The sequence below is a fragment of the Electrophorus electricus genome, unplaced genomic scaffold (genome assembly GCF_041902795.1).
Source record: "Electrophorus electricus isolate QZ-2024a unplaced genomic scaffold, ASM4190279v1 Scaffold90, whole genome shotgun sequence".
NCBI lineage: Eukaryota > Metazoa > Chordata > Actinopteri > Gymnotiformes > Gymnotidae > Electrophorus > Electrophorus electricus.
In genome coordinates, this window is record NW_027658807.1 from 22,161 (window position 1) to 47,500 (window position 25,340).

General features: G+C 44.0%; 1 protein-coding gene across 4 annotated transcripts in view; it reads left to right on the forward strand.

Annotated features, from left to right (window-relative positions):
• The window catches only part of LOC113581389 (low density lipoprotein receptor-related protein 1Ab), a 90,611-nt gene that overhangs the window by 632 nt on the left and 64,639 nt on the right, over positions 1-25,340 (forward strand). For all 4 annotated transcript variants that reach the window (XM_035521171.2, XM_035521174.2, XM_035521172.2 and 1 more), the window contains 2 exons: positions 11,464-11,586; positions 21,987-22,124. In XM_035521171.2, coding sequence (XP_035377064.1) covers positions 11,464-11,586; positions 21,987-22,124 — 261 coding nt within the window. The remainder of the gene's footprint in view (positions 1-11,463; positions 11,587-21,986; positions 22,125-25,340) is intronic.

The following is a 25,340-nucleotide window of genomic DNA, read 5'->3' on the forward strand; positions in this document are numbered from 1 at the left end:
GACTTTCATCGTAAAAAGTTCTCAGTGGTGGCCTGGAATTATTGGTATCATTTCGTTCCGACCCTTTCGGAAAGCCACCTGGATGGCCTCGACACCTACAAATCAGATTGTCTTCAGGGAGGGATGACAGGCTATTTACTTAAATATAGCCGCCAAAAATGATCTGAAGACGTAGCTAAATACGATATGCTTTGCATAGCGGTTTTACGTAATGCTGTTACCATTCTGTAAGCATATTTGCGTTGCCTGCATTGTTACCTCCGCTGTTCCGGTTGTTTACAATGCAAAGCGTCTGGTTATTAATCATCTAACTACCGACTGAGTGAATCCTCGTAGATCTGAATGTCACAAAATTGTGATAATTAAAAGGAAACAATGAAGCGGAATCTGAGGCTTGGTTCTATAGAATTGCATAATTTATGCAACATCAGTCTGCTGCTGCTGCCTGTGAACAATGCTTCCTAGGCGGACACTTATTTAACAGTATATCGTGAGTGTATCATTTATTTTATCGATTAAACCTAACAAGTGTTACAGATTTATAGTATCAGCTGGGGCCTACTCGAATCACAGCCTTGCATTTAACCATAGTTTAATTCTCTTATTATGGACATGCTTCGAGCAGCCCGACAGTGTTTTGCCACATCCTTTGGCCATCACCATTGTGCAAGCTGAATGTTTTCTTGAAAATGTCATTTGTTGCGTAATACACACATTACCAGAACAGGACCACATATTTCCAAAGGATGATTCTTCCGAATCCACTATTTTGACAAAGGGAAACTTTTGTGAGCAGTTGAGTCAAACTGAAGGCCCTTAAAACCTGGTTCCAGGTCGTTACACTATGTGGAATTCAGCAATACAGATTTTGATATGTAGCCTATGTTGGTTGTCTAAAACCGTTTGTGCCCCATGATTTTCACTGAACCCAGAACAATAAAAATATATATTCCAGTTAAGGTTTGCAGTGAACTGGTAAAGAACTATGACCCATTTATGTACTGTAGTTTTCAAAAGTAAAATGACGCATCTGTTTGGCTCACATTAATATTTTAGAGCAGAAGACACAAGAAGGCGTTGCAGGGGCTCTGCTGCTGGGGCTCAGCTGGAGGAAAGTGAGCTCCAGTAGACCCCTCTGATGAAACACCCTGAATGTAGCTTTGCATTGTCTATATAAATTATGCTTCATGCTTTTTTCCTCCTTAAGTTTAGAATACTAGCCTACAAATGCCCATGTGTTTGAAATGATATACCTTTATTGTTTTCTGAAACATTCCAGTATAATATCAAAATACTGATGGTTTTATAAATTGTAATAAGATTCAGCGTTCAGTACTTCTTGAAGTCCTCAAAAGTAAAATGCCATGTCTGTTTGGCTCATATTACTCCACTTTTTATTTGTTTACTAACTTTGTTTTATTTAGATCTTTTTTTTTTTCAGGCATCCTTCACATGTTGGTCTCAGCTTTGAGTAAATGTACATTTCAGACAAAGTAATGGGATTTGTGTTTACTGCCTATACATATTTAACCAGGATGCTCTCATCTACACTGCTTGTTATTCAATCTTTGTTTCTTACTAAAGATAAAGAGACAAGCTCCTACCAAGAGCTGTGGTGTGGTTAAATAATTCAAGAAGGGTCTGTTAGTCCTTTAAAGTTGGCTGGAGGCCTAAACCCAACTCTGAGCAATTGAAAGGAGGCTCCAAGACTTCCTGTACCTTCACCAATTTCTTGTCTGAACAGGACCTAGTTCCATAGGGGTCAAAGGCCGTTTTAAATAGAATGGAAATAAACACCATTATCAGCGTAGGCTGGCTTGGAATGACTATATAAACCGGGCTATCAGGATGCTACAGTGAACAGGAACACTGTGATTATGCTCTTCGTTTATGAAGCTTTATGAATAGTGATACATTGCTGTCACATGAACCAAAAGTATATGAAAGAGTTTTGTGAACTGTAAAGAGCCCAGTTTTATTCTGGCCTCTGGCCCTGTTTCTGTTAGGAGAGGGTCAACTCAGTGCCCAAGTATGCCCACTTCACTTGCCGCCCTCTGGGGCATCTGGGTAGAAGACGGCCTGAGCGCTTTCTGCTCTGAACAACCCTCCTACAGCACCGGTATAGAGTCAGCCTCACCCTAGCTTTCCAAACAACTATGAACTTTACCTTCAATAATCTTAGTTTAGTCTTAGTTTAACATTGTGATGAATGACTGCTTTCACCTTTTGGGACACTTAAGTGACACTGTGCAATTTTATAGGTTGCAGTGCTTTTTGAGGGGAGACACCTTGTCCTGCTTAGCTGTTGATGCTTGGAGTTAGTAGAACTTAAGTGCTATATGTGGGGAGATGTTGCATCACAGTTAAAACTCCTGTGTTGCGACATGACACCCACCAGGGGTCAAGTGTACGCATTAGTATTTACCGTCATTTGGGCATCAGGACGGGCAAGCGGGGGGGGGGGGGGGGGTGAAGGAGGGGCTTGCTTGAGAGAGACTGAAATGAATTGTGGAACGAGAGATCACATGGAAGCTGTTCTGAAGCTATGCCCTGGACATACTCGGTCTAATCTCACAAAACCCAACAGGTGGCTTCTTCTCTACAAAAGAGATTGCAGTAGAGGCAAACCTGTGCTGTAATCCATGGTACTCTGCTGTATTTTATTTGTTAGATTAGACATGTTGATACTAAAAGCTGATTCTTCCTGACCGTGTTCTGCCTCGTGGTCAGCCCAGTTTCCAAAAAGTATTTTACTGTTAAGACAGTAATAACAAGGGTGTTTGGGCATACTTATTCTCTTGCTGCAACACTTGCTGTCCAGTTCTTTATCCCAGTTGTAGATAGAGCAACAAGGCTGAAACTCCTCATTCTGACAAGTGGAACAGGAGGTCAAACCACAGGTCTGCCTCCTCAATGACACTTTAACCACAAATGGACAAAATCTTCCACAACTCAGATAACAATGATTTATAAAGAGTTTGTCATAGCCAACATGCAGCAATAGGTGATAAGGAAATGTTTTGTTAGGAGCCAGTATAATGCATCTTTTTTTTTTCTCTGCATCTTTACCCAGAGAGTGATGGAGAACTCTGGGCTAGTGTGTAGATATGGTGTGGTAGACTAATTCATGTGGGGAACACAGTATTTCTTAGAGTTTGTTGACAATCTGGGATAATTCTAGGAATCTTTTATGAAATGCATTCTGTAATATTACGTTTCTGTTCAAGTTTTCCTTGAAATGCTCTAAGTATTCACAGTACTATAATTGTTTTTGTTGTTGGTTACTTGCTTACAATGAGTCACTTTCTTGCTCCACGAGCTCCATATAATACTGGCATGCAACTTTAATTGTCTTATATTCTCATACTGGTATCCGTTTGCTGTTAACGTTTGGCTGATATTTAGTGCTGATTTGATGATGATGAGGATGATGATGATGATTCATATGATAACAATGATTTAATAAGTCCTCATTCCAGATGGGTCAGCAAAACTGCTAAACCACTAATTAAACCTGAGGCAAACTGCTGCAAAACTATTTGCTATATCCTTTATGTGCAGCCACATTTCTTTCAGCCACCCAATATTTGCTTAAAATACTAAATAATTTCTTTAAATGTAAATGGGTCTGAAATAACAGTATCAGCATCCATACTGATATGTCTGTATCAGCTATTTATAGCAGTGTCTTTCTGTTCTTCAGTTCTTTTTTTAATAGGGGGGTGCAGAGTTCTTTTTTTAATACTGTCAGTGCCTTGTTACTTTTTCATAGACGTGTATATGTGTGTTGGTTTTTCTTGACGCAACATCTTAGCTTCTACTTCTTTAAGATTACAGTTTTCATTAGTTCTTTCTCTGGGTGAGCCAGTAGGCTGGCGTCAGAGCGGAGGTAGCGGATTATTGTAAAGGGGTGCGAGTCTTATGGCACAGCTCTTCAGTTTGCGAGGGTGGGAACACCTGTGATGAAAGGATATTTGTTGATGGTAGTAGGCAGAGTGGTGTTGTAACTGGTGTTTTTTGCTTGCAGTATTAGTGTTTACTATTTAGAGCCAAGACCTGGGGGCAGCAGATTGCTGTGTGGTTTTGAACAGAGGAAGGTGGGTGTAGTTGATGTGCTTATAACAGCAGTCACGTAGGCCTCTTCTAATCATCTGAACAGACTGGTTCTCTGTTAAACTCTGCTTTTGTTTTTTTTTTGTTTTTAATTGTTATAAAAGTTTTGTCAGTACTATAAACTTCACTCTTCCCCTTTTACATGGATGACAAAGCTTGATTTTTTTTTAAAGTTGCAGCCATTTGCCATGTTTGGTCTGCATCCTAGACTATAGTGAGTTTTTGTGACTTTAGTGCAGCTTTCTCTCTCTCACACCCACGCCCCCCCCACACACACTCCCTCACTCTGTTTGTTTCTCACACAGTGGAGTTTAATCTCTGCTAACATGTTTGATATCATGAGTACTGGGTCCCACTAGTGATGGAGTGGCCCTGGTTGTCCTGTAACCCTTCATCATGCTTTGATGACTTGCATGGCTGGCTTGTATTCAGGTTGCCCTTGTTAAACTGTCATTTCAGGCCAAAAAGATGGCCAGGGTAGGAGAGCAAGCAGCTGTGCCCTGGTTACCCTTCTTTGAGGAGTCGATTTGTGAGCAGCATGTTCATTTCTCTCTTCACAAACCATAAGATTATACCTCTATAAATAAGAATTATTGGAGGATTATGGGCATTTGAATTAGAGTAGTAAGAACAGACATTCAGATTGGCTATAAGGAAATATATTGTGGTGAAAACTAAATAGTCTCATTGCATAAGTCCAGCTGTTTTTTAAAGGGCAATGATAGAAAATCTAAACAGCAGAGAAACAACACTGGAGGATCACCAAATAAACTGCTCTCCAAGATGGGTGTGTATGCCTAGATGATTTTGAGACTTACGGACAGCTGAAGTTCAGTGCCATTTTGTTAATTGACACCATAAAGGCATGAATTGGATAATTGTTAGTATTGTGGTTTTGGGGGACTGCATAAAACCTTGCCCACACCCCCCACAGCTACTGCTGTAACATATTCAGCTCTGGCAAAATCTATAGCTCACTGTTGTTTTGAACACCTTGACAGTGAATCTCTGGAGCAGAAAATTTGTAATGTTGTGTGCTAATAAACAATTTGCAAACTCTCTCCAAGATTCTTTTCTAGCTGAAACAAATGCAAGAGTGGCAAAGCTGGTTCTTTTTTAATGTTTCAGACTGCATGATAGCAATCCTGCCTGCATAGCATATTATAGAGTTTGGTAGCCTCCAAACAGATCTTGATTAAAGCTAATCAAGGGATTAGTCAGCATTATGCCCTGCAGAGCAAACGCTGTCAGAAGTGGAAGGTGTAGTCAGTGATTGCAGTTTAGCTGATTTATACACTCAGTGAAGAGAAAACGAGACCCCCCTGCTCAGTAGCGCATTGGTCTGCCTTTGACCTTGGTGACAGCTGACACACGTCATGGTGGTCACCCAACACAGGTCCTAACCATGCAGACATCTGTGCTTTGAGAAGCCACGTAAGGTTAAAGGGCAGATGCGTGCTTTTGTGGATGCTCCATTTGAGTTTAAAAATGCTGGATAGTACTAAACTGTTTTAAGATTGCTGCCTTTGCAAAGCACAGCAACTCCCAAGTTCTTTGTGATACTCAGACCTGCCCTGCTGGAATCCATTACAGTGCTGTTTTCAAAATCATTACATCTTGCCATAAGCCCATTCTCAGTAATCTGTTCATGTGCAAATGTATGTAGAACGTTGCTGTTGCATGCATAGTTTATGTAGTTTCACATATGCAAATAGAAGGCCCATCATGAAAACAATCCAACTGGAAAATACAAGAGGACATTAAGAGAATAAATACATCCTCCCTCCTAGACAGACCTGCACAACAGTAAACGCATCTCCCCTGGTTTTGTTTGCAGTGTCGGGTCACCCGCAGGGGTCGGGTCAGCTGATGACAGCCCTCCTCGTCATGCCTGGGCCATTGTGTCAGCTTGCCTCTAACAGCTCGTGTTTGTTTGAAAGCTCATTTGTTTGGATAATGACAGTTGGAGTTTGGACCCAGAAAGGGTCCACCACATTGTGCATAAGCAGCAAACCATTTGATGCTGCTCTGAAACCAACCCCCCGCCCGCCATAAAGCATTCCCATATGTTTGTACACTGCTGTACCCTTATACACTCTTTCTTGCCTCACTGGTCATCTGCATGTATTTCCTTGTTAACGTGGACAATGAAACAACAAGATAAAACTGCACACTTTCCAGGAGAAACTCTGCTCATGTAACAGTTCTTACTTAATCTTTTTGCATGTGATCATTTTCACTGGTGTTTCCATCGCTGTCACTGATGTATTTGTAATGCTGAAACAAAGCTTTATAAATGGTCCACTTTTTCTTGACTCTTGTTCATACCTTTATTTTACTGCAGTCTGCCCCTTTTACCACAAGTACTACAGCCCTGGCTGATTACACACTTCTTTCTCTCTCTCTCTCTCTGTCTTACACTCTGTTGTTGCTTTCAGAGGCAAATTTCTCCTTTGGAATGACTTTGAGAGGGATGCAGAGAGATCGGTTTGAACATCGGTTTGAGCTGCATAATTACAACCGAGTTTTGTCTGGTGGTTGTCGGGTGACACGCTAGCGTGACAGATGGGCAGGGGAGGTCAGGAGAGGAAGAGGCCTTCTAGATGAGATATGGCTTCAGCTCTGCACCTCTCTCCCTTCCAACTACTGCTGCTGTGGAGCAGTTAAATCCACACAAGCATCAAGGCCTGGAACTTGGAGCCCAAGACCATTCCTTGGTCTTTACTAAGGGCTGAGATGGTATGCAGTAAGCTTGGTAGATGGTTCTAGAACTTACAGCATGTTTCTTGCTGTGCCTGTGGGCTTGGGAGCCATATTAATATACAGGCTGGTCTAAACAAGAGCTTGGATCAGTTTTCCGCTCAAATTCCACAGTAGGGTACAAAGGCTCGAGAAAGCCCAGAGCTCCACTTTATGAGCGTGTCTCCTCCAAGACAACCAAGCTGCAGATGAAATCAATTAGGAGGTGCTGGAATGTGCAGTGGAGGTCTGGAGTTGATTTGTAGCAACGTGGGGTGGTTGGGGGTTGGATTCCGAAAGTGGGTCACACTGGTCCCAGCTGGCCTAGCCATGTCCACTCCCCCAGCTTTCTTTCTGCAACCAGTGAGGAGAGGCATGTCAGAGACGGAGTTTCGTGGGGCTTGCTCATGAGATGAACCTGTGTTGCTGTGAATAACTTCTTGCCCCCATTATTTCCTCTCTGATCTCACGTTCATGTCGTTTGCTAAACTGTCCTGCAACTGCTCCTTTGAGCTTACTTTTCTTTGAATAAACATATTTTTTTGTCTGAGTAAAAATCCCCCCTGTTGTGTTATTCCATTGTAGGGTATTTCAGATGCAATGTTTCCTAGATGTAGACCAAGTCTGATTTTGGACTACATTGTTATTAGTGACTAAGTTTAGTATTGGTATGCTTAATCCTTGCATGGGAGCAAAACAGACTGTGCAGTTCATGTCATTATACTACACAACAGTGTTGAATCTTATTGTCATTCACCTGGGAGTCTCTTAATTCAAGTCAGTTCATGATTATTTTATAACATGTTTTTACTGTTATTTTAATTATGAGGGGGGAAATCAGCAATGGTAGAACTGCCAGATGACTTCCAGAATTGCAAAACCACTTTTTGGTTGTGTTGTGTAGTCTAGACGCTCCAGTCAAAGCAGCACTCTTGAAAGCGCTAGCTTTAGCGTTAAAGCGCTAGCTTTGTCTGCCACAACCCCTGATATTTCCAGCGTCTGCTTCCCTGACCCACTCCTAGCAGATGTGTGAAGTGGCTCCTGACGCTCAGGTATGCCTTAAACAAATATTGTGGCAAATTTCTACAGACCCTGCCCAAGGTTTATACTTTTCCTGCGCTGAGAGTCTCTGGTCCAGAGTTGCTGAACTCCTATTTAATACCCTCTCTGCACTCTGCTCAAGGAGGAAAACAATTATAAGTGATTAAGACTCATTTTAGACCCCTGATTATTGTGACTATTTTACTTATCTTAGTCTAATGATTATATAGACTTAAAGTAAGTCTGAGTGGGAATTAGTGTTTGTTTTGTGTATTTGCAAAATGGTGTCAGTACTGAAGAATAACTTATGTTACATCTTAATATCGGTCAGATTAGCCCTGGTGGATGTGTTTTTCTGTCTTGAGGAGAGTAACTGATGAGTGGGTTTTGCCCTATTTTCTGAGAATTTGTTTAATTAGAAACTGGCCTCATTCAGATGGCAGTCGTCCCAACACTTCGGGCAACATTCTGGAGATATGGCCCATAAATTAAGACATTAATATGACTCGTTGGCATGTCTAGAGATGGCACTTATTTATATTAAGCTCGTATATATGCTAGACGTTTTTTCTTTCGCTTTAATCAATTTTCGCAACTAGAAGCCCACGACTATAACTTCGAATGGGGTAGAATACTCTCAGCTGAGGAGGGAGGTTGTTTGTGGTTTTTTTGTTTTTGTCTTTGTTTTTTTAATCGCAGGACTGTGGCATTCCGAGTTCGTGCTGTGGGATGTTGAGGTGTCTCGGCAGCGCGGGGCTGCCGCCAGCTCGCCGCTATTGAAATGCTCCCGATGTTTGCTGCGAGTTGCAGTCCCAACGGGACGAATAAAGCCCTTCTTCAGTCTGCCCCCCCGCCCCCCCCCCCCCCCCGCGTCTGGGTCGCGCCGGGGAGATTAAGTGTCCCTGTTGATTTTGCACCTTTGGAAAAAATTTTCCCGCTGTCCTGGCTTCGGAAAACAACGTCGCGGGATCTGAATTTGATTTAGCCTGCAAAAGTTCGTGAATAAAACTGCCACCCGCGCTCCCAGCTCGCTACCAGCCGCCAGTTAGGACCGAATCGTCTCCGCTGTGCGATCGAGATGTGGAATGACGAGAAATACAGTGGTGTTTTATTTTAACTTTTATTTTTGTGCAGTAATCGGTTGTACCGCAACAACGCGAATCAGCCTAGTGTCAGCAAAGTAGCAAAAGCTCGCATTCGGCCGTTTAAGGCGGAGTCAGGTTCGGGTCCCCTCTCGTACAAAAGCATACCAATTGCACCTTCGGCTGATCTTTGTTAAATTTCAGTTAAGCAGCCTAGCTATATGATAAAATCTAAAATTAGGTTACATCGCTCGCATGCATCTCAAATACCTGAAACATTCGTCACATTTCGTGCGCTGTTGTGGCATAGGCAACTCAGACAGTGTGCGTGTGCGACTGACGACTTCCCCTACTAAATCACGCTGCTATATTTAATCATTTATGGCTTTCCCGTTTATGACCATGCCATTCTCCTTGCTGGTAAATGCATAACTGCGAAAAAGCCGACTATACATTTGCCTATCGGTGAAATATGCGATTGCATAAACATATAAAACACACAAACACAGTTTTCCCTTGAACTCAAACGTTTTAGACTTTCCCGATTAATTTAGAAAATGGAACGTTTCACTGGTATCTAAGTGGATATCTTTCTTAAAATCAGTGTTAATAGTATTGGCTATAGACGTTTGTTCAAAACGTCAAAAGATTAACGTAAAGTTCAAACTATCTTGTAACTTAGGAAAGCACGCCTGAAATGCACATGTTGGGCAATAAATCTGCTCTGAACACTAGCAACTTAAACCCTAATTCACGCATTCTACAACGCTGACATAAGTCCTCGTTTGGTATGGGGGTGGTAAACTACAGGTGATAAGACTGGTGAAACAGGGTTCTGTGTGACCCAGAGTGGACAGCAGCGGCATAGTGTCTGGCTGTGTGGGTGGCTCCTTCTCCAACTGCGCTTAGCTCTCCGTCCCATAATACTTGCTGTGTATGTGTGAGAGGCACAGACTGTGTGTGTGTGTGTGTGTGTGTGTGTGGTGGTGGTGGTGTTGTGTTTTTTGCTCAATTAACATTGCCAGTTATGGCCAACTCCTGCTTCACCACACACCCTCTCCCGTTCTCTATGCTGTTTCAGGACTTGTAAAGATTTATGTTCACTTTCTACTTGCTTCCAGTTTAAGCCCTCTCCTGTAGCTGAAGAGGCTTTGAAGAACAAATCAGCTTGTACAAGAGAAAAGCCTTTTTGATTATTACATTTATTTAAAAATGGACACAATGCAAAATGTTTGTTTTTCTAAATTGAGTTCCTTATTCCTATGCCAAACGAGCATGTTCTTCAGGCACTTTAACAAGCTTCATCTGCCTAGAATACAGGCAGATAGTCTCAGGACTGTGACAGTTCTTCTTGAGCAGTAATGTCCTCATCCATTTTAGCCTGTGGCACTTTGTCCCCATAGCACAAGACAGAGAAGTGTGCATATACATCCAAATACATTTTGCGCTCTCTCTCTGCCTCATTTATTCATATGTACAGTTTGTGTGTGTGTGAGAGAGAGAAAGAAAAGGTGCAATGCCTACTTATTGTTGGTGTTTCTTTACCGAAGGCCCATGCAGTGCTAACCCAGTGCTGGTGTCTTCAGTATAGAGACACATGGAAGACAGGAGCATTTTGCACCATTAAATGTTCTTTGGGTGTTGGAACTGAGGGGACACCTTAGCGCCTGTACCAGGGGGACACCTCAGCTCCTGTACCGGGGGCAAGTGGGTTAATGTTTTTGGAATCAGCTTTTTGAAAGTCTTCCAGCTCCGTTTGGGTATAAAACGCTTTTTGAAATTGAGCTGACCTGCTTGCGTTCCTGTGTTACATATCCTGCACCCATTAGTAGGCAGAGTGTTAAGCCATACACTGCCTGTAGGCAAAACGTATCTGTTCTTCTTGTAACTGATTCATTCCATTTGCAATACAGGTTCAGATGTTTCAGTTGTTTGAGTAGGGGCTTGACTGACATAATAGTTTCCCTAAGCATCCCAAAAATATTTGGGGGGAAAATTCCAGATTATTGGTGACTCTTGCATTATGACACCCAAGGGGCTAAAAAAACCTAGGCAATTTACAGACCTGGAAAAGTATCAGAATTAATCTAATGCCTTGGGAAAAGTGTGGCATTAAAGGACTACATATTCCAAAAAAAAGGTTTTATATCTGCTGTGAGGGGGAAAATTGTCTATAAATCTCTTTTTTTTTCTTTTCTTTTTTTCCTGTGTTCTAATGGTGTGTCGATAATGCATGTCCCACTTCATCTTCTCCTTCTCTATGGCACTAACTAATGACCTACATAAACAGAACGAAAACCAAACAGAATAGCTGGGAAGTATGAAGGGAAATCTGGGGAAAAAAAGTGTTGAAAAGTCTGGAATATCTCCAAAAGGAAAGAGCAAGAACTATGAGTATGAATTAGTTCCTAAGAACCTGTTAGGTTTAACAGAGATGGTTTTTATTCACACGACTGTACCTCATGATGTGCTGTGTGATCTGTTTCAGCTCCAAAGACCTGCAGCCCCAAGCAGTTTGTGTGTAAAGACCAGGTGACGTGCATCTCTAAAGGTTGGCGCTGCGATGGAGAGAAGGACTGCCCCGATGGCTCCGACGAGGCATCTGAAATCTGTGAGTAGACCACCCAGCCGGTCTAGATGATTGGTATAGTACCATGGTCTCCTTTCTACAAAGCAGCCCAAGCTCATCTATAGACTAGTTATCTAACTCATTGAGTGAAGCGTTCAACTGGCATTGTTTAGGAGAGAATTAGTCACATCGTCCTATTGTTGCGTGCCTGCGCGCACATGCGTGAATGCCGTGAGATCTCAAAGACTGTCCATACTGAGGTGTGGCAGTGATTTTATGGTTTTATTCATTCTGGCTTTCCAGGTTGTACATTGTGTAAAGCGTCTTTATTGGTAAAGCATTTTTGGCATCTTTACCAGTGGCGTGGCCAAACAATGATTGTTCTTATGCCAGGCTCCTAACTGTATGGTAGAAGTCATAGCTGTTGTGGGTGGACCTGCATCAACTGTGGGAGAGTGATTCATTATTATTGTGTAAGGTGCTAGAGTAGCCTCTCTTTCCTGTATCAGAAACTTGAGCCCAAACAGAAGCACTCTCGCCACCAAATAAAAACAACTGCAGAACACCGAGGACAGACTTCCTTTCCACATCAGTCTGTGCTCGTGTGTATGTATGATTTCAATACAGCAAAGTATCATCATATGAGAGGCATTTTGTTGTGAGTTGGCAAGTACTTTGTGGGTTGCAGTTTGCACTTTGTTTGACCTGTTTTTCCTTTAGTTACTGAACTGAATTTCCATTTTTGGAGTGATTTTCTTAAAGAAACACAAAACGTAACCCATATTTCTTGCCCTGTCCTTATGTCGACCCTTGGATAAGAAATGCCAATATTTTAGTGTATATTATATGTTTCATGAAGGACTAAATGAACCTCTCATTCACCCAGTATTATTTAATGTCTCCTTGCTGGCCTCTGAGGGATCAAAAGAGTGAGGCTCCCTGAAGTGAAGCCTTGCTCTCTAACCTGCCCCATGGCCATCAGAGGCAGGCTCTAATGCCACTGCCATGCTTTTTAACACAGTTTCCACACACACACAATAGGCCTTTTCATCAGTCCAGGGCTCTGCCTCCTTAATTTCTATCTAGATCTGTTCTTCCCAATTACACTCATTAGCTTGCCCATCCTTTTTGTTTCCACCACTTTCCCTGACTCAGAATTAAAGGGCAAGACTATGCCAGCTCTCTTCATTGAAAAGGAGTTCATTTAAGTGAGCATTAATGGCACATCTAATGCACATTTTAAGCTCAAACACAATATTCTTATTCATGACACTGACTAGGTGCTACCTGCAATAGTGTTAGCTGGATATATCAGAATGCCACAGGTGTGCAAAACCATTACTGGTTTTGATCTTTACAGTAATAACAAGACAGAACCTAAAAATCCTAGTTAGGTCCTGCTGTTTAATAGAATGTTTGCTAGTACTGACAAAGCATAATCAGTTTAGCAGTATCAGTTTCTCCTTTTTAGTATCAGTTTATGTCCTGCAAAATTGTGCAGATATTTTATTAATGCTTTGTTCTGTTAAATGTTGAAAGAAATTGCTAGAATTAGAAGCAGTAATGAACCTGCACCTCTCACATGGATTTTTTAAAAGTGGCAGTAGCAAGAAAAACTGAAGAGGGTTTATTGGTTTGATCCCTCTCCTTGGTCTTACAAGTTAAAGTTAATTATTAACCAGCCGTACCATCATGCCATGTGATTTCTTTCTTTCTCTCTCGGTGTAAATTGGATTTCAAGAGGGTTGGCCACTCCTTCAGCCCTACAAGGCTGTTGTTTATATCTTTAAGTAGGTCAATATATCATTAGAGAAAGGGTGCTCAGTCCAGAGAATTGAAATGGGGAGGGTTTCTCTCTCTCTTGTTCGCTCGCTGAGCAATGAAGCCAAGAAAAAAAAGGAGTTCTATAGAAATTGAGTATTTATAGGTTTCTCATGCTGTGCATGTGTATGCTGGCCTTTCTGAGTAAGGAACAGCCATTAGGAACCTTGGTGAGCCTCACCTGCCTGTATTATTCTGCCATGGGTTTTAATTGCATGGCTGTTCATAGATGCCTTATCTAAGCTGCAATTATCATCCCACCCTACCTTAAATCAGGTAAAAAACCCAGGGCCTGTCCAGATTTATCTAACCCATAATGTTTTTAAACTGTAGGCTAGCTCTACTGGTTAGTTGAAGAGGGAACTGGACAGTTTCATAGAGTTTAAAATAATAATTCAGTCTTCTACTCTTGCTGACACACCTCTGTCTTACTTTTTTCATTGTCTTCCTTCCTCTTAAAGCAACCTAGATTTGTGTCATGCTTGACTTAAGTATTTACCTCCAGAATAGATGGGCTGCATGAATCTTCTGAGACACACTGTAAACAAGGCTTTATGAACCCTCTAATTAACTTCCTTTATGTGTCTGGGTGCTTGTACGTTTAGATTGTTGGCCCACTGCAAAGACATCCTCACATACAAAAATGCTAAGGTTGTAAATAGCCTGGCTCCAACCCAGCAGCACCGTGTCGGCTCTGAGACGGTCTCCACCCAAGCCTCTGACTCTTGATCAGAAAGGCCCACCTAGTATGTCAACACAAGGTCAGCCCCCCCCACAAAGAGCAGTGAGCATGTTTGCAGTAACTGGGCTGATTTGGCTGTCTCACTTGGCTGTGTCTTAGGGGTCTCGGGGAGCCGCTTTAACTGGTAGCGTCAGCAGCATTTAAAACCTGGGAAAAGTGTGCTAAGGGTCTCGGGGCCCCCACTGTATCCAGCTGTGGCCTGTGAACTCCCTGCCACCCCCTTCCCCCAAAAGAAAAAATCTCTTGCACACTTGCGTGTAGCTTTAGGCACATGTTTTAGATCATAATCTTGGCCTTTGTCCTTTCTGCATAGTGTTAAGTACTGGTTGGCTCTGACACAGCCAGGTTTCCTTGGATTTTCTTGGATAAAAAGCCTGTATACCATTTAGACAAGGATTTCATTAATGAAGACCAGGCAACACCCACTAAAACCCAACCCATATGGGTCTGACTGCTTTTCTCACAGTTCACCAGCAATGTATGATCGTGTCCATTATATCCTTCAGGCAGCAGCTACTAAATCTGCTCGGAGTGAAAACATGGCAAAGCTTGGGCCACATGCATTCGAGTGTATGCAAATGACCTCTCTTTGCATTCAGATGCACTTCGACTGAAAGGCTGGCTGAGGGAGGAGGCAGTTAAAATGACTGATTATCCTGGAGCCATTTACACTTGTGTGAGCCATGCCTGGCTAACAGCGGCTTGAGAGACGTAGGTCACAGGAATGTTTGTACAGTTCACGTACCGCAGGCTTACAGACAGGCCAAGACAGTGTAGTTGATGCACTTTGCTGAGATTCACAATGAATCTGGCCTTACTGGACTGGCAATCTCTGGTTGAAGAACATGCACGTGCATGCATGTGCACACACACACACACAGAGACAGACGCACAGTACTAAATGGCGTTGTGATGATCTGTGGTTTGAGACTGTAAGCAGATGTTTGAATTGAGATCTGAAGATATGACATTGGTGAAACACACACACAAACAAACACGAGCTCCTCTGCTGTTGTCCCTGTGCCCTGTCAGCCCCTACATAATCTCCTTCAACAGGGAGTTCAAGAAGTTTGGAATATATTTGCATGTAAGTATACACTTAGCCAGGTATTTGATCGCTTATTTGAAATTTTTTGAAAGTACTGGACTCTGAGCCTGAAGTACATGTTCAGGCCTTGGTGGCATAAGACATTACACCAATCAGGATTCAGGGTGCGTGCAGGGAGCAGCACTCTCTGCTGTATCGTGTCTCACCAACTCGCCCTTTCCCACGGTACCCGGGCGCTACTCCCCCACTCCCTGCCGTCACCTCTCTACCTCTGTCACTCACTCTTACCTCAGGTCCGTGAGCTGCCTCTCTTATTCTGCTTGACAAAGCTACGTGCAACATTGACATTTTTCCTTTTAAAAGTAACATTTCCCTGTTGGTGCTTTTCCTCATCGTGTGCTATTATTGTTGATTTGTGGGGACCCTTTTCTGGTTGGCAGTTAGAAGGTAGATATTAAATTAAATATTGATACTTTATTATTGTAATATTCGGTGAGCAGTACAGCCTCATCTTTTGGGTGACTTGCTTTTATAAATGCTCTTAATGATGGTGCTAGTCTGATATTGCTCAAAGATTCCTCTGGAGAATTGAGTGTTTTCCACAAAATAACCGCTGAAATATACTTTTCTCTCCCTATAGGTACGACCTGATTCATTTAATCGTTATGGTTTGAGGTGTGGTAGCTATTATAGTGTGTATTGCTGGTGACTCAATATTGGAACACCTTTATTAGACAAGCAGTGTATTGTTAGGCCGACTGGATTTGTCATCTGGGTTTTTTGTTTTTTGTTTATTTTTGCCAATATAGGCAGCAGACACAAAGGACAGATGATGTCAATGTGCCAAACATGATCTTGATGACACATTACACACATGATGTTAGCGCCATCTACATATTAGTTGGGTGTTGCTGTAAATTACAGTGATTTTATAAAAATTAAACAGGCATTTACTTTTAAACAAAGCCATAGACACTGAACGTTTATTAACAGCAAAAGCACTCAGCGCCATTCAGTAAATGTAAAAAAAAAACAACTATTATTTTCTTAAACTGTTTTTGTTTTCAACGCGTCAACTCAGGATAAACCTATTCATGAGTCTCTGATGAGATCAGTAGGGCTGTGGTGCTGTGGACTAACTTAATTTTCCCCCTCAGTTGCTTAGTTCAGCTACTGTTGCTACTATTGTATAAATAAAAGTGCAACTGTCTTTGGTTTATTGTTTTATCTAATGGTTTATTGTTCTATGGTTTATCTAATGGTTTATGCCTATTACAGGGATCCGCTCTACTGTCTGGCTTGTCACTCGAGGTTAGCACCCTCATCAGATTCTTGAAATCGGTTAGGGTTGGTGTTTGTCGCTTATCATGAAGGTGATCCACTGGGAGAATGTTGCACTGGGAAATCATTCTTTGTTTTCTTTGGGATGTCTTCAGCACAACTGCTTCCAGTGCATTAAAACTAGTCTCCAGCGGTAACTCCCATCTTGCATTCATCATTTTCTTTTGATGTTGCCTTCCGGTAGATTACAGGTTGGTCTGAGGGCAGTGGGTTAATTCCCATGTAATCACCAACATTTGTTAGACTGCTCAAAGTCAGCAGGGTACATATAGGCAGAGGGACCATGCAGCTGCTTGTGGGTGGAGCTAGATCAGATCATTTAGAGGCTGTTTTGCATATGGCTGTGCTCACCACTGTGGTGTGAGTCATCCTCATTCTGCAGGTTAGAGCACCCCACAGTGGAGTGGAACTAATGCGTGAGTGGGGGATAGATAGGAGGACCCTGAAACACATGCATTCACAAAAGCTCATCAGGGAAGCCAAAAGGAAAGTCATTATATAACTGTTGTTGTGGGGGAGAAGCATTTGAAGCCCAGGGTGTGCAGGGATACACAACCGCTCATGATTCACACTCTTGCAGTCAGACTCACTCTCTTCTCCTCTATGGGTCAGATGCTTGGTCTGATCATTTTGGCCCCGGTGTAGTCATGCTGCCCCTAATCTCCCAGCCAGTTCCTTTCTGCTTCCCAGAGCAGGCTCTGCCCTTCCTCAGTCCAGACTCTCCAGGCAAACTCTGATGGTGAGAAACCACGGTCAGTGCCCAGCCTGCTTGTACTCCTACAAACAGGAATGACGCAAAACAGAAATTGACCACGTCATCAGCCCCACCACCAGTGTCAGCCGATCGCTCAGTACATCACTGGAACGCAATTGGCTCCTTTTTGATTGGTAATAAGTCTCGGGGAAACATTTCCCCTCGTGACCCTCTCTGCTCACGTCGTTCCTCCACTTTTAGTCTTTGTCTCGGTGACCTACCTCAACCTGAATGGTTGCGAGTTTCAAATGGACTCGAATTCCGAATCCACGAGTATGCTTGCCTGTGAATTAACTTGGCCGTGGCCGCCTGTCCAGGCGCACAGTGCTGATCGTTCAGGACCTGGTTGAGACCTAAACAAGCGGCAGCGTAGAAGCTCACGTTACGTTTTGGCTTCAAACCCACTAATCTGCTTGATCCTAAATCCTTCTAATGTTTTGTTAAATGAAGGATTGCCTTACTTAGTTATTATAGAGGGTGCTCCCTCACTGTTATTTTGAGTTATTGCAGTGTGTTGAATCTCCCCCCTTTTTATTTATTTTTTTTAAATGCACATCCTGTGTTTCTTATTCTTGTGTTTTTCCCTGTGGTTACAGCCTAGTCCGAGGGAAGGGCCCAGAGACACACAACCAATGTCCTACGTTATAGAATGGCAATTAAAAGAAAGGATTGTGTTTGCATGTGAACAAATATGCAGTCTCTCCCTTCTCTCTCCCTTCCACTCTGTCCTTTTGCTGGTGTGTGTGTGTAAGTGAAGGTGTTTGTAAAGGCTCAGGAAGGAAGCACTCAGTGGTGGTGTGAGTTTGCTGCTGTTAACACACAGCCAACGACTTCCTCCTCCCGTCTGCTGGATCAGGGGCAACTGCCCTCCGTTCTTTTTTACTTGGTCTCTCTCACTCAGTCACTCACTCACCACACACTTTCTACCTGGTTTGCAATATTGTACTTTGCCCTGCAGATTTGTTCTGCTTTTGCATTGGTTCTCTAGTTGTTTTTTTAATTTCTCTTATTTCTCTGACACTGCTTATTCTCTTGCAGTCTGAGACTCTCTAGCCGCAGAAGTCCGACAATGTTCAGCGGGGGGTGGGGGGTGGGGGGGGTTGTTGTGCATATTGGATCTGGTCTGTGATTTCCCTGTCTCTCTGCCAGTAGTGACAGACAGACCCCCAACTCCACAGAGGTGGGGAAGGGAAACCATACTACACTCGGAGAATTGGTCCTGCATACAAATTCCTCCACTCTGCACAAGGAGAACGCAAATTATGTCTGGGTGCCATTAAGAACAATGCCTCTGTAACTTGAAGTTGTATATGCTTCCCTCCTATATAAACTCTGCGTTTGTACTTGTTCCCTGAGGTTACATATGCTATTGTAAATGCTTAAATAAAACGTATATGCTATGGCTAGAGGCGGTTCAGATATTGTCCATGCACTCTCTGTATATAAGTATCTCCATGTGCACATCCCTAAGTAAAGCTAGTTAGATGCTGTATAATCAGGTATTGTATCATTATAGTATAGTATATTCTGGATAGTCCAGTTTAGTCTGCACTATAGTCAGGTATGGTCTGGACTACTGGTCTGAGATGGAGTCCTCCCTCAATTAAGCAAAGAGGCTTGGCTCCGTTGGCTCAGCTGCCTGTTCTAAGAGGGGAAAGCACTTGAGCATGAATGCAGCCCAGGGTCCTGACATCATTTTACCCACTTCAAGATCCATTTTCCTTGCTGCAACAACGTCCAAGGCTGTTTACAGTAGAGCATGTGGAATTGTCAAGTAATATGATGTAACCGGTTATCTGAAATCAAAACTGTATTTGGTCACCTTAAAGAAATGTCTCCAGATTTGTATTGAGCTGTGAAAGCTCAAAAACATCAGTTACCCCATTCTGTGTCTCACACTCAAACGTTCCTGAAGCTAAAGAGCTCGAGCCCTGTTGTAGGACAAGCTCTACTGCATGCTAAAAGGCTCCCAGGTCTAAGACCCTGCTGAACTTAAACCTGCAGACCCCTACAGCACACGCACACGCGCCCCTCGTACCCTACAGCCTGTTCTTCCTGTGCAGATGCTTCCTTCACCCCTTTCTTGCGTTTTTCTTAAATAGGTTAGCAGCTGTTATTGTGAGAGAGAGAGGCACAGAGCGAGAGAGGCACAGAGCGAGAGAGGCACAGAGCGAGAGAGAGGCACGCACAGAGAGAGAGAGAGGCACGCACAGAGAGAGAGAGAGGCACGCACAGAGAGAGAGAGAGGGGCACGCACAGAGAGAGAGAGAGGGGCACGCACAGAGAGAGAGAGAGGGGCACGCACAGAGAGAGAGAGAGAGGGGCACGCACAGAGAGAGAGAGAGGGGCACGCACAGAGAGAGAGAGAGGGGCACGCACAGAGAGAGAGAGAGGGGCACGCACAGAGAGAGAGAGAGGGGCACGCACAGAGAGAGAGAGAGGCACGCACAGAGAGAGAGAGAGGGGCACGCACAGAGAGAGAGAGAGGGGCACGCACAGAGAGAGAGAGAGGGGCACGCACAGAGAGAGAGAGAGGGGCACGCACAGAGAGAGAGAGAGGGGCACGCACAGAGAGAGAGAGAGGGGCACGCACAGAGAGAGAGAGAGGGGCACGCACAGAGAGAGAGAGAGGGGCACGCACAGAGAGAGAGAGAGGGGCACGCACAGAGAGAGAGAGAGAGGGGCACGCACAGAGAGAGAGAGAGAGGGGCACGCACAGAGAGAGAGAGAGAGGGGCACGCACACAGAGAGACAGAGAGGCGGGCACAGACAGAGAGACGGGCACAGAGAGAGAGATGGGCACAGAGACACAGAGAGAGAGAGAGGCGCACAGAGAGAGAGGCGCACAGAGACACAGAGAGAGAGAGACGCGCACAGAGAGAGACGCGCACAGAGAGAGAGATAGACGCACAGAGAGAGAGACAGGCACAGAGACAGAGATAGATGCACAGAGAGAGAGACAGGCACAGAGAGAGAGACAGGCACAGAGAGAGAGACAGGCACAGAGAGAGAGACAGGCACAGAGAGAGAGACAGGCACAGAGAGAGAGACAGGCACGCAAAGACAGGCACAGAGACAGGCACGCAAAGACAGGCACAGAGACAGGCACGCAAAGACAGGCACAGAGACAGGCACGCAAAGACAGGCACAGAGACAGGCACGCAAAGACAGGCACAGAGACAGGCACGCAAAGACAGGCACAGAGACAGACACGCAAAGACAGGCACAGAGATAGACGTACAGAGAGAGAGAGAGCGAGAGAGAGACGCACAAAGCGAGAGAGACACAGAGCGAGAGAGACACACAAACAGACAGAGAGAGAGAGAGAGAGAGACAGGCACAGAGACAGAGAGAGACAGGCACAGAGACAGAGAGAGAGAGAGAGACAGGCACAGAGAGAGAGAGAGCGAGAGAGAGAGACGCACAGAGCGAGAGAGACACAGAGTGAGAGAGACACACAAACAGACAGAGAGAGACAGGCACAGAGACAGAGAGAGACAGGCACAGAGACAGAGAGAGAGAGACACGCACAGAGAGAGAGAGCGAGAGAGAGACGCACAGAGCAAGAGAGACACAGAGTGAGAGACACACAAACAGAGAGAGAGAGAGCGAGAGAGACAGGCACAGAGACAGAGAGAGACAGGCACAGAGACAGAGAGAGAGAGAGAGAGAGACACGCACAGACAGACAGAGAGAGCGAGAGAGAGAGACGCACAGAGCGAGAGAGAGAGTGAGAGAGACACACAAACAGACAGAGAGAGAGAGAGAGAGACACAGAGAGAAAGAGACAGAGAACCTGTTTTCCTTGACATGTTTTTTCTTTGAAGGAAGGGTTGAGAGGTTGGGTGAGTAGAAGCTGTAACTTAGATCACAACCACATTTGCTTGCAATCATCAGATTTGGCACGTTACGGAGAGGGTTCCGTTCATATGTAGGTCTTTGTCAACCCCACTCCATTTTACTTGTGGCTTGTTGACTTAGTGGGTTGTCAGTTCTGGGAATGCTATAGGTGGTTAGCACATGCAGAGGTCACACTGGTTTGTGTTCCCCCCACTGATGGGGGCATTAGGTTCTGCTGTGATTTCAGGGACCTGGTGGCCAAGTTGCACAAATGTTGACAGTAAGTGAATTCTGACATGGCCAAGCAAAAGTCAACCAAAAGGAGTTTTTGGCTTATGATCAGGAGTCTTTTTTTTCTGCTGGTCTGGAACCTTAGTTACTGTGTTTATCCACCAAATAACTTCTTGCAAGATGCTGAAAGATTTAGAACAATTGAAATAATTTGGTGATTTTTAAAGTTAATACATTTTAAGGTTGTCAGATAAATCAAATTACAGATCTGATATTCAGGCTGGGGGGATTTTTAGTCATATCGTTTTTATTAGGAAAAGTGGTATTTGGGGCATTTGCTAGTTCAGGACACGAAAGCATGTTGTCTGAGTGGCAGAACGCCCCAGTGGCATTTGTAGTCAGGGACAAGCTTTGAGCCGGTCAGTCTGTTGTTTCAAAAGAGGAAACTGAAATGTTAACAGCTGCTTCACATCCCATTCACTGATGCACTGTAATCTAGTTCTAGATCAGTTCAGGGCAGCTGACACACATCAGCAAATGAGAAAGGGTCTCGCACAATTTGCAGTCCACACAATTAACACTGGACATAAACAGTCCCTGGAATGTATTTCAAATCCTTTGGAAAGTACTTTCATGTTTTATATTTGTTTGTTTGTGTGTTGCAGGTCACCAAAGTCAGGTGTCCCAATGCCCTCCTAATGAATTTGAGTGTCGAGGAACAGATGTGTGTATTCACTTGAGCAAGGTCTGTGATGGCATCTCGGACTGCGTGGACGGACGTGATGAAGGCCATCACTGCCTAGGTACTCCTTCCCCCTATGTCTTCTTTTCTCACACACACACACACCCCAACCATCATCCACATGAAAGTATTTCTTTTCACCCATGCCCAGATGCAGGTTTGTTCTAAAATTTCCTTGAACTTGGAGCTCTAAATTTCCGTCTCCTGCCTGGAGCTCTAACATCAGCCCTGACACATGGCTCCTTCAGCTGTTCTCATGCCTGCATTACCACTACCTGCCGGCGACTGCAGCTCCCTCGTCCTGTGGAAGCCTCCTGCCAGAACAAACTCCAGTCAAGTCCTCGACATTAATTGGAGCCGGAGACAGTACATCGAGGTCCCTCGGGTTTTATTGCGTTCCTGCTGAAAAAGGCAGCGTTAGCTTTGCGCTTGACCCCAGGCCGTGGAGATGGCATTGTGTTCTAGTTCTGAATTAATGTCTGCTGTGTTTCGGTGTCTTTAGATGCCCTTGTTGCGCTCTCTCGAATGGCTCAGTTGAAGACCTTCCACAAATCTCCGATGGAGGCGTGTTTCTCAGTCCGGCCTGTGATGCAGGGGAGTTTACCGGGGAGATTTTTAGATGGATCTTTACCTAGTGTAGTCCTTGAGAGTTGAAGCATGGTGACAATGGTATGTGAAGCACATGTGTTTGTGACTTCAGTCACATTCCCAGTGAGATAGTCGTGTAGGCTCCAGTACTTTGTACTGCGATGACAAAGAGTGTAACATCCACCCCCAGCCCCTCAAAATAAAGAAATACAAATCTCATGTGGAGGATGTATGTGAGAATTGGTAGCATTCAAATGTGCTCTCATTACATAATTTGACATGGAATAATTTTTACAAAACACTTTATCCTGTTTTGGTAAGTTACCACCCACACTATGTGTGCGTGCGAGAGAGAGATTGATTTGGTGCCTGTAACTCATGCTTGCATCCAAAGTCCTGTTCTACTCTGGTTTTGCCACCCACCCACTATCAGGGCCATGGTCCTTTGCCCATACAGCAAGCACTGAACAGTAACACCTGCCAAATAAAGCCCTTTACTTCTTACTACCATGTAACATTCCATACCCAGGAGATGTTAATTAAAATGTTGCCTGTGTTACATAACAGGTCTGGTTATCTACTTATTGCATCTGTAAAGAGAGCAGGGCAGGTGGCCAGACGCAGGCTTGCCTCTCACGACTCATAGATCGACTCTTTTAACTGCACGGCAAACATTACACACATGCGCACACTTATCAAACGGGCTGTTTCCTCCCAGACGTTTCTGCGCATCTGCCTCTGTAGCACGGCTGACCGTTGGTCACGTGGCCCTGTGTTTGAGCAGAGACACTGCGCTTGCGCAGCGTGGCCTGGGCCTGGAACCTGTCCAGACCTGCTGCTCTCGCGCCTCCAGTGTGGCTCATTAGCAGCGAGCCACTGACATCAGGAGGGAGAAGGAAGAAGTGAGAATCGGCGGCCTGGAATATTCTCACCACCCAGTGAGTCTGCTGGCCGCGTTAATGACGCAGTGATGCACGCAGCGGGTGTTAATTGAAATGCTAGTGCCCCAACCGCTGATCCTAGACCAGTTATGGTAACCTCATTTTCAGCTTGGTCAGCTTTAAACTGAACTCCTAAACTGAACCCAGAACAGACATGAGGATGTATCTGGCTTCATGGGCAGCCTGTTGGTCTACTTATGGCCACCCGTCAGCTGCTATTTTCTTATGAAAAGCTAAATGCAGATTGTTGTCTTTAGCTACTCCATAATGTCTATGCTGTCTGAGAAAATTAACCATTGATGGCACAAATGAAATATTTCTATTTTATGTCTCTCAGAAATCTAGTTGTTTTGAGTTATAATGACCCAGAGTCTCCTCTGTGGGTGAAACGGTGCATTGGGCAGCTCTGACAGAAGGCCCAGAGTACAGACTACAGTCCTGTTTAGTGTAATGCAGTCAGAACAAAAAAACTGACTTGTCATGTAGGTTAATATTCATCAGTATTTAGTAATTCATTAGTATTTAGTAGTACTTTGACAAACATTAATTCATTTTACATAAACTCTTCACTGTCAAAATGAAAAAATTATTCATCTTCTAAAGAATACACATCCCACAATGCATCTCAAATCACAGGAAATGATTTTTGTGTTGAATTCAAAATATACTTAGCTGCATTTGTTACTGTGAATGTTAATGTAATGTTTCTCTAGCTTTGAGTAGACCCAATCGTGTGTGTGTGTGTGTGTGTGTGTGTGTGTGTGTGTGTGTGTGTGTGTGTGTGTGTGTGTGTGTGTCCGTCCATGTGCATCCATGTGCATGAGCGTGTGTGGCTGGTTGGGTTTGTGTGTGCATGAGCATGTGTGTGTTTCATGCTAGTATAGTACAGCCACTCTAAGACTGATTAGCTATTTAAAATAGCACCCAGCATCAATACTGAACCCTCCTAACAATCTGAGAAAAGCTCAGAGCTCTGGCAACTGTGTATCGTTCTGGGCAACGGTTCATGAGCTTTGCTGGATCATAAATCACAATATTTGTACAAAAATGATAGGCCTGATGGACGAGCTTGCTTATTCTTATTGCTTTTTGTGGCCGAGTGTATGGGTGAGCTTATTGATTTGGCAACAGCCCCAATACTTGTTACGTGGATGTAATGTTTGCTTTTTATGTGCATTTGTTAAGACTAGATGTGGTAATTTCCGACAAAGGTGACAGCTTTGAAAATTGTCATTTCATGGGTTGTCGCAGACAGGATGATGTATCTACATGAAGTGTGTGTTGTTGGTTTTTTGTGTGTGTGTGTGTGTTTGTGTGCAGGCCTAGACACACCACAAAACCGAGATCTCGGAGCAAAGGAATGTCACAACTCTGTACACACAAACCCAGTTGCTGTTAGCCGCTTGTTTCCATACTTCTGCATGTGGAAACTGTAGCTGTTCCGATTGGGCTGGTGACTGCTCTCTGAACCCTAGGCTGCTCCAGACCCTGATCTGGTTCTGAAGCTCTCCAGCTGCGTCTGTTTGGATTCTCCACTCTGGTGTTTGTCCAGTAATGCAGGGGAGCTTTGTCTGTATACACTCCACCCCACCCGATTAGAAATAGTTGTGTACAGCACTTAGTTGTTTAAGTATCTTTAGTGGTGTTGGCTGAAGTGTAATGCACTCATTTGAAGGTCCCGCTTGTTTTAGCAGGCTTTAGTGTCCATGAGAGGAGAGACCCAGAGAAGGGACATGTTGATGACTCGT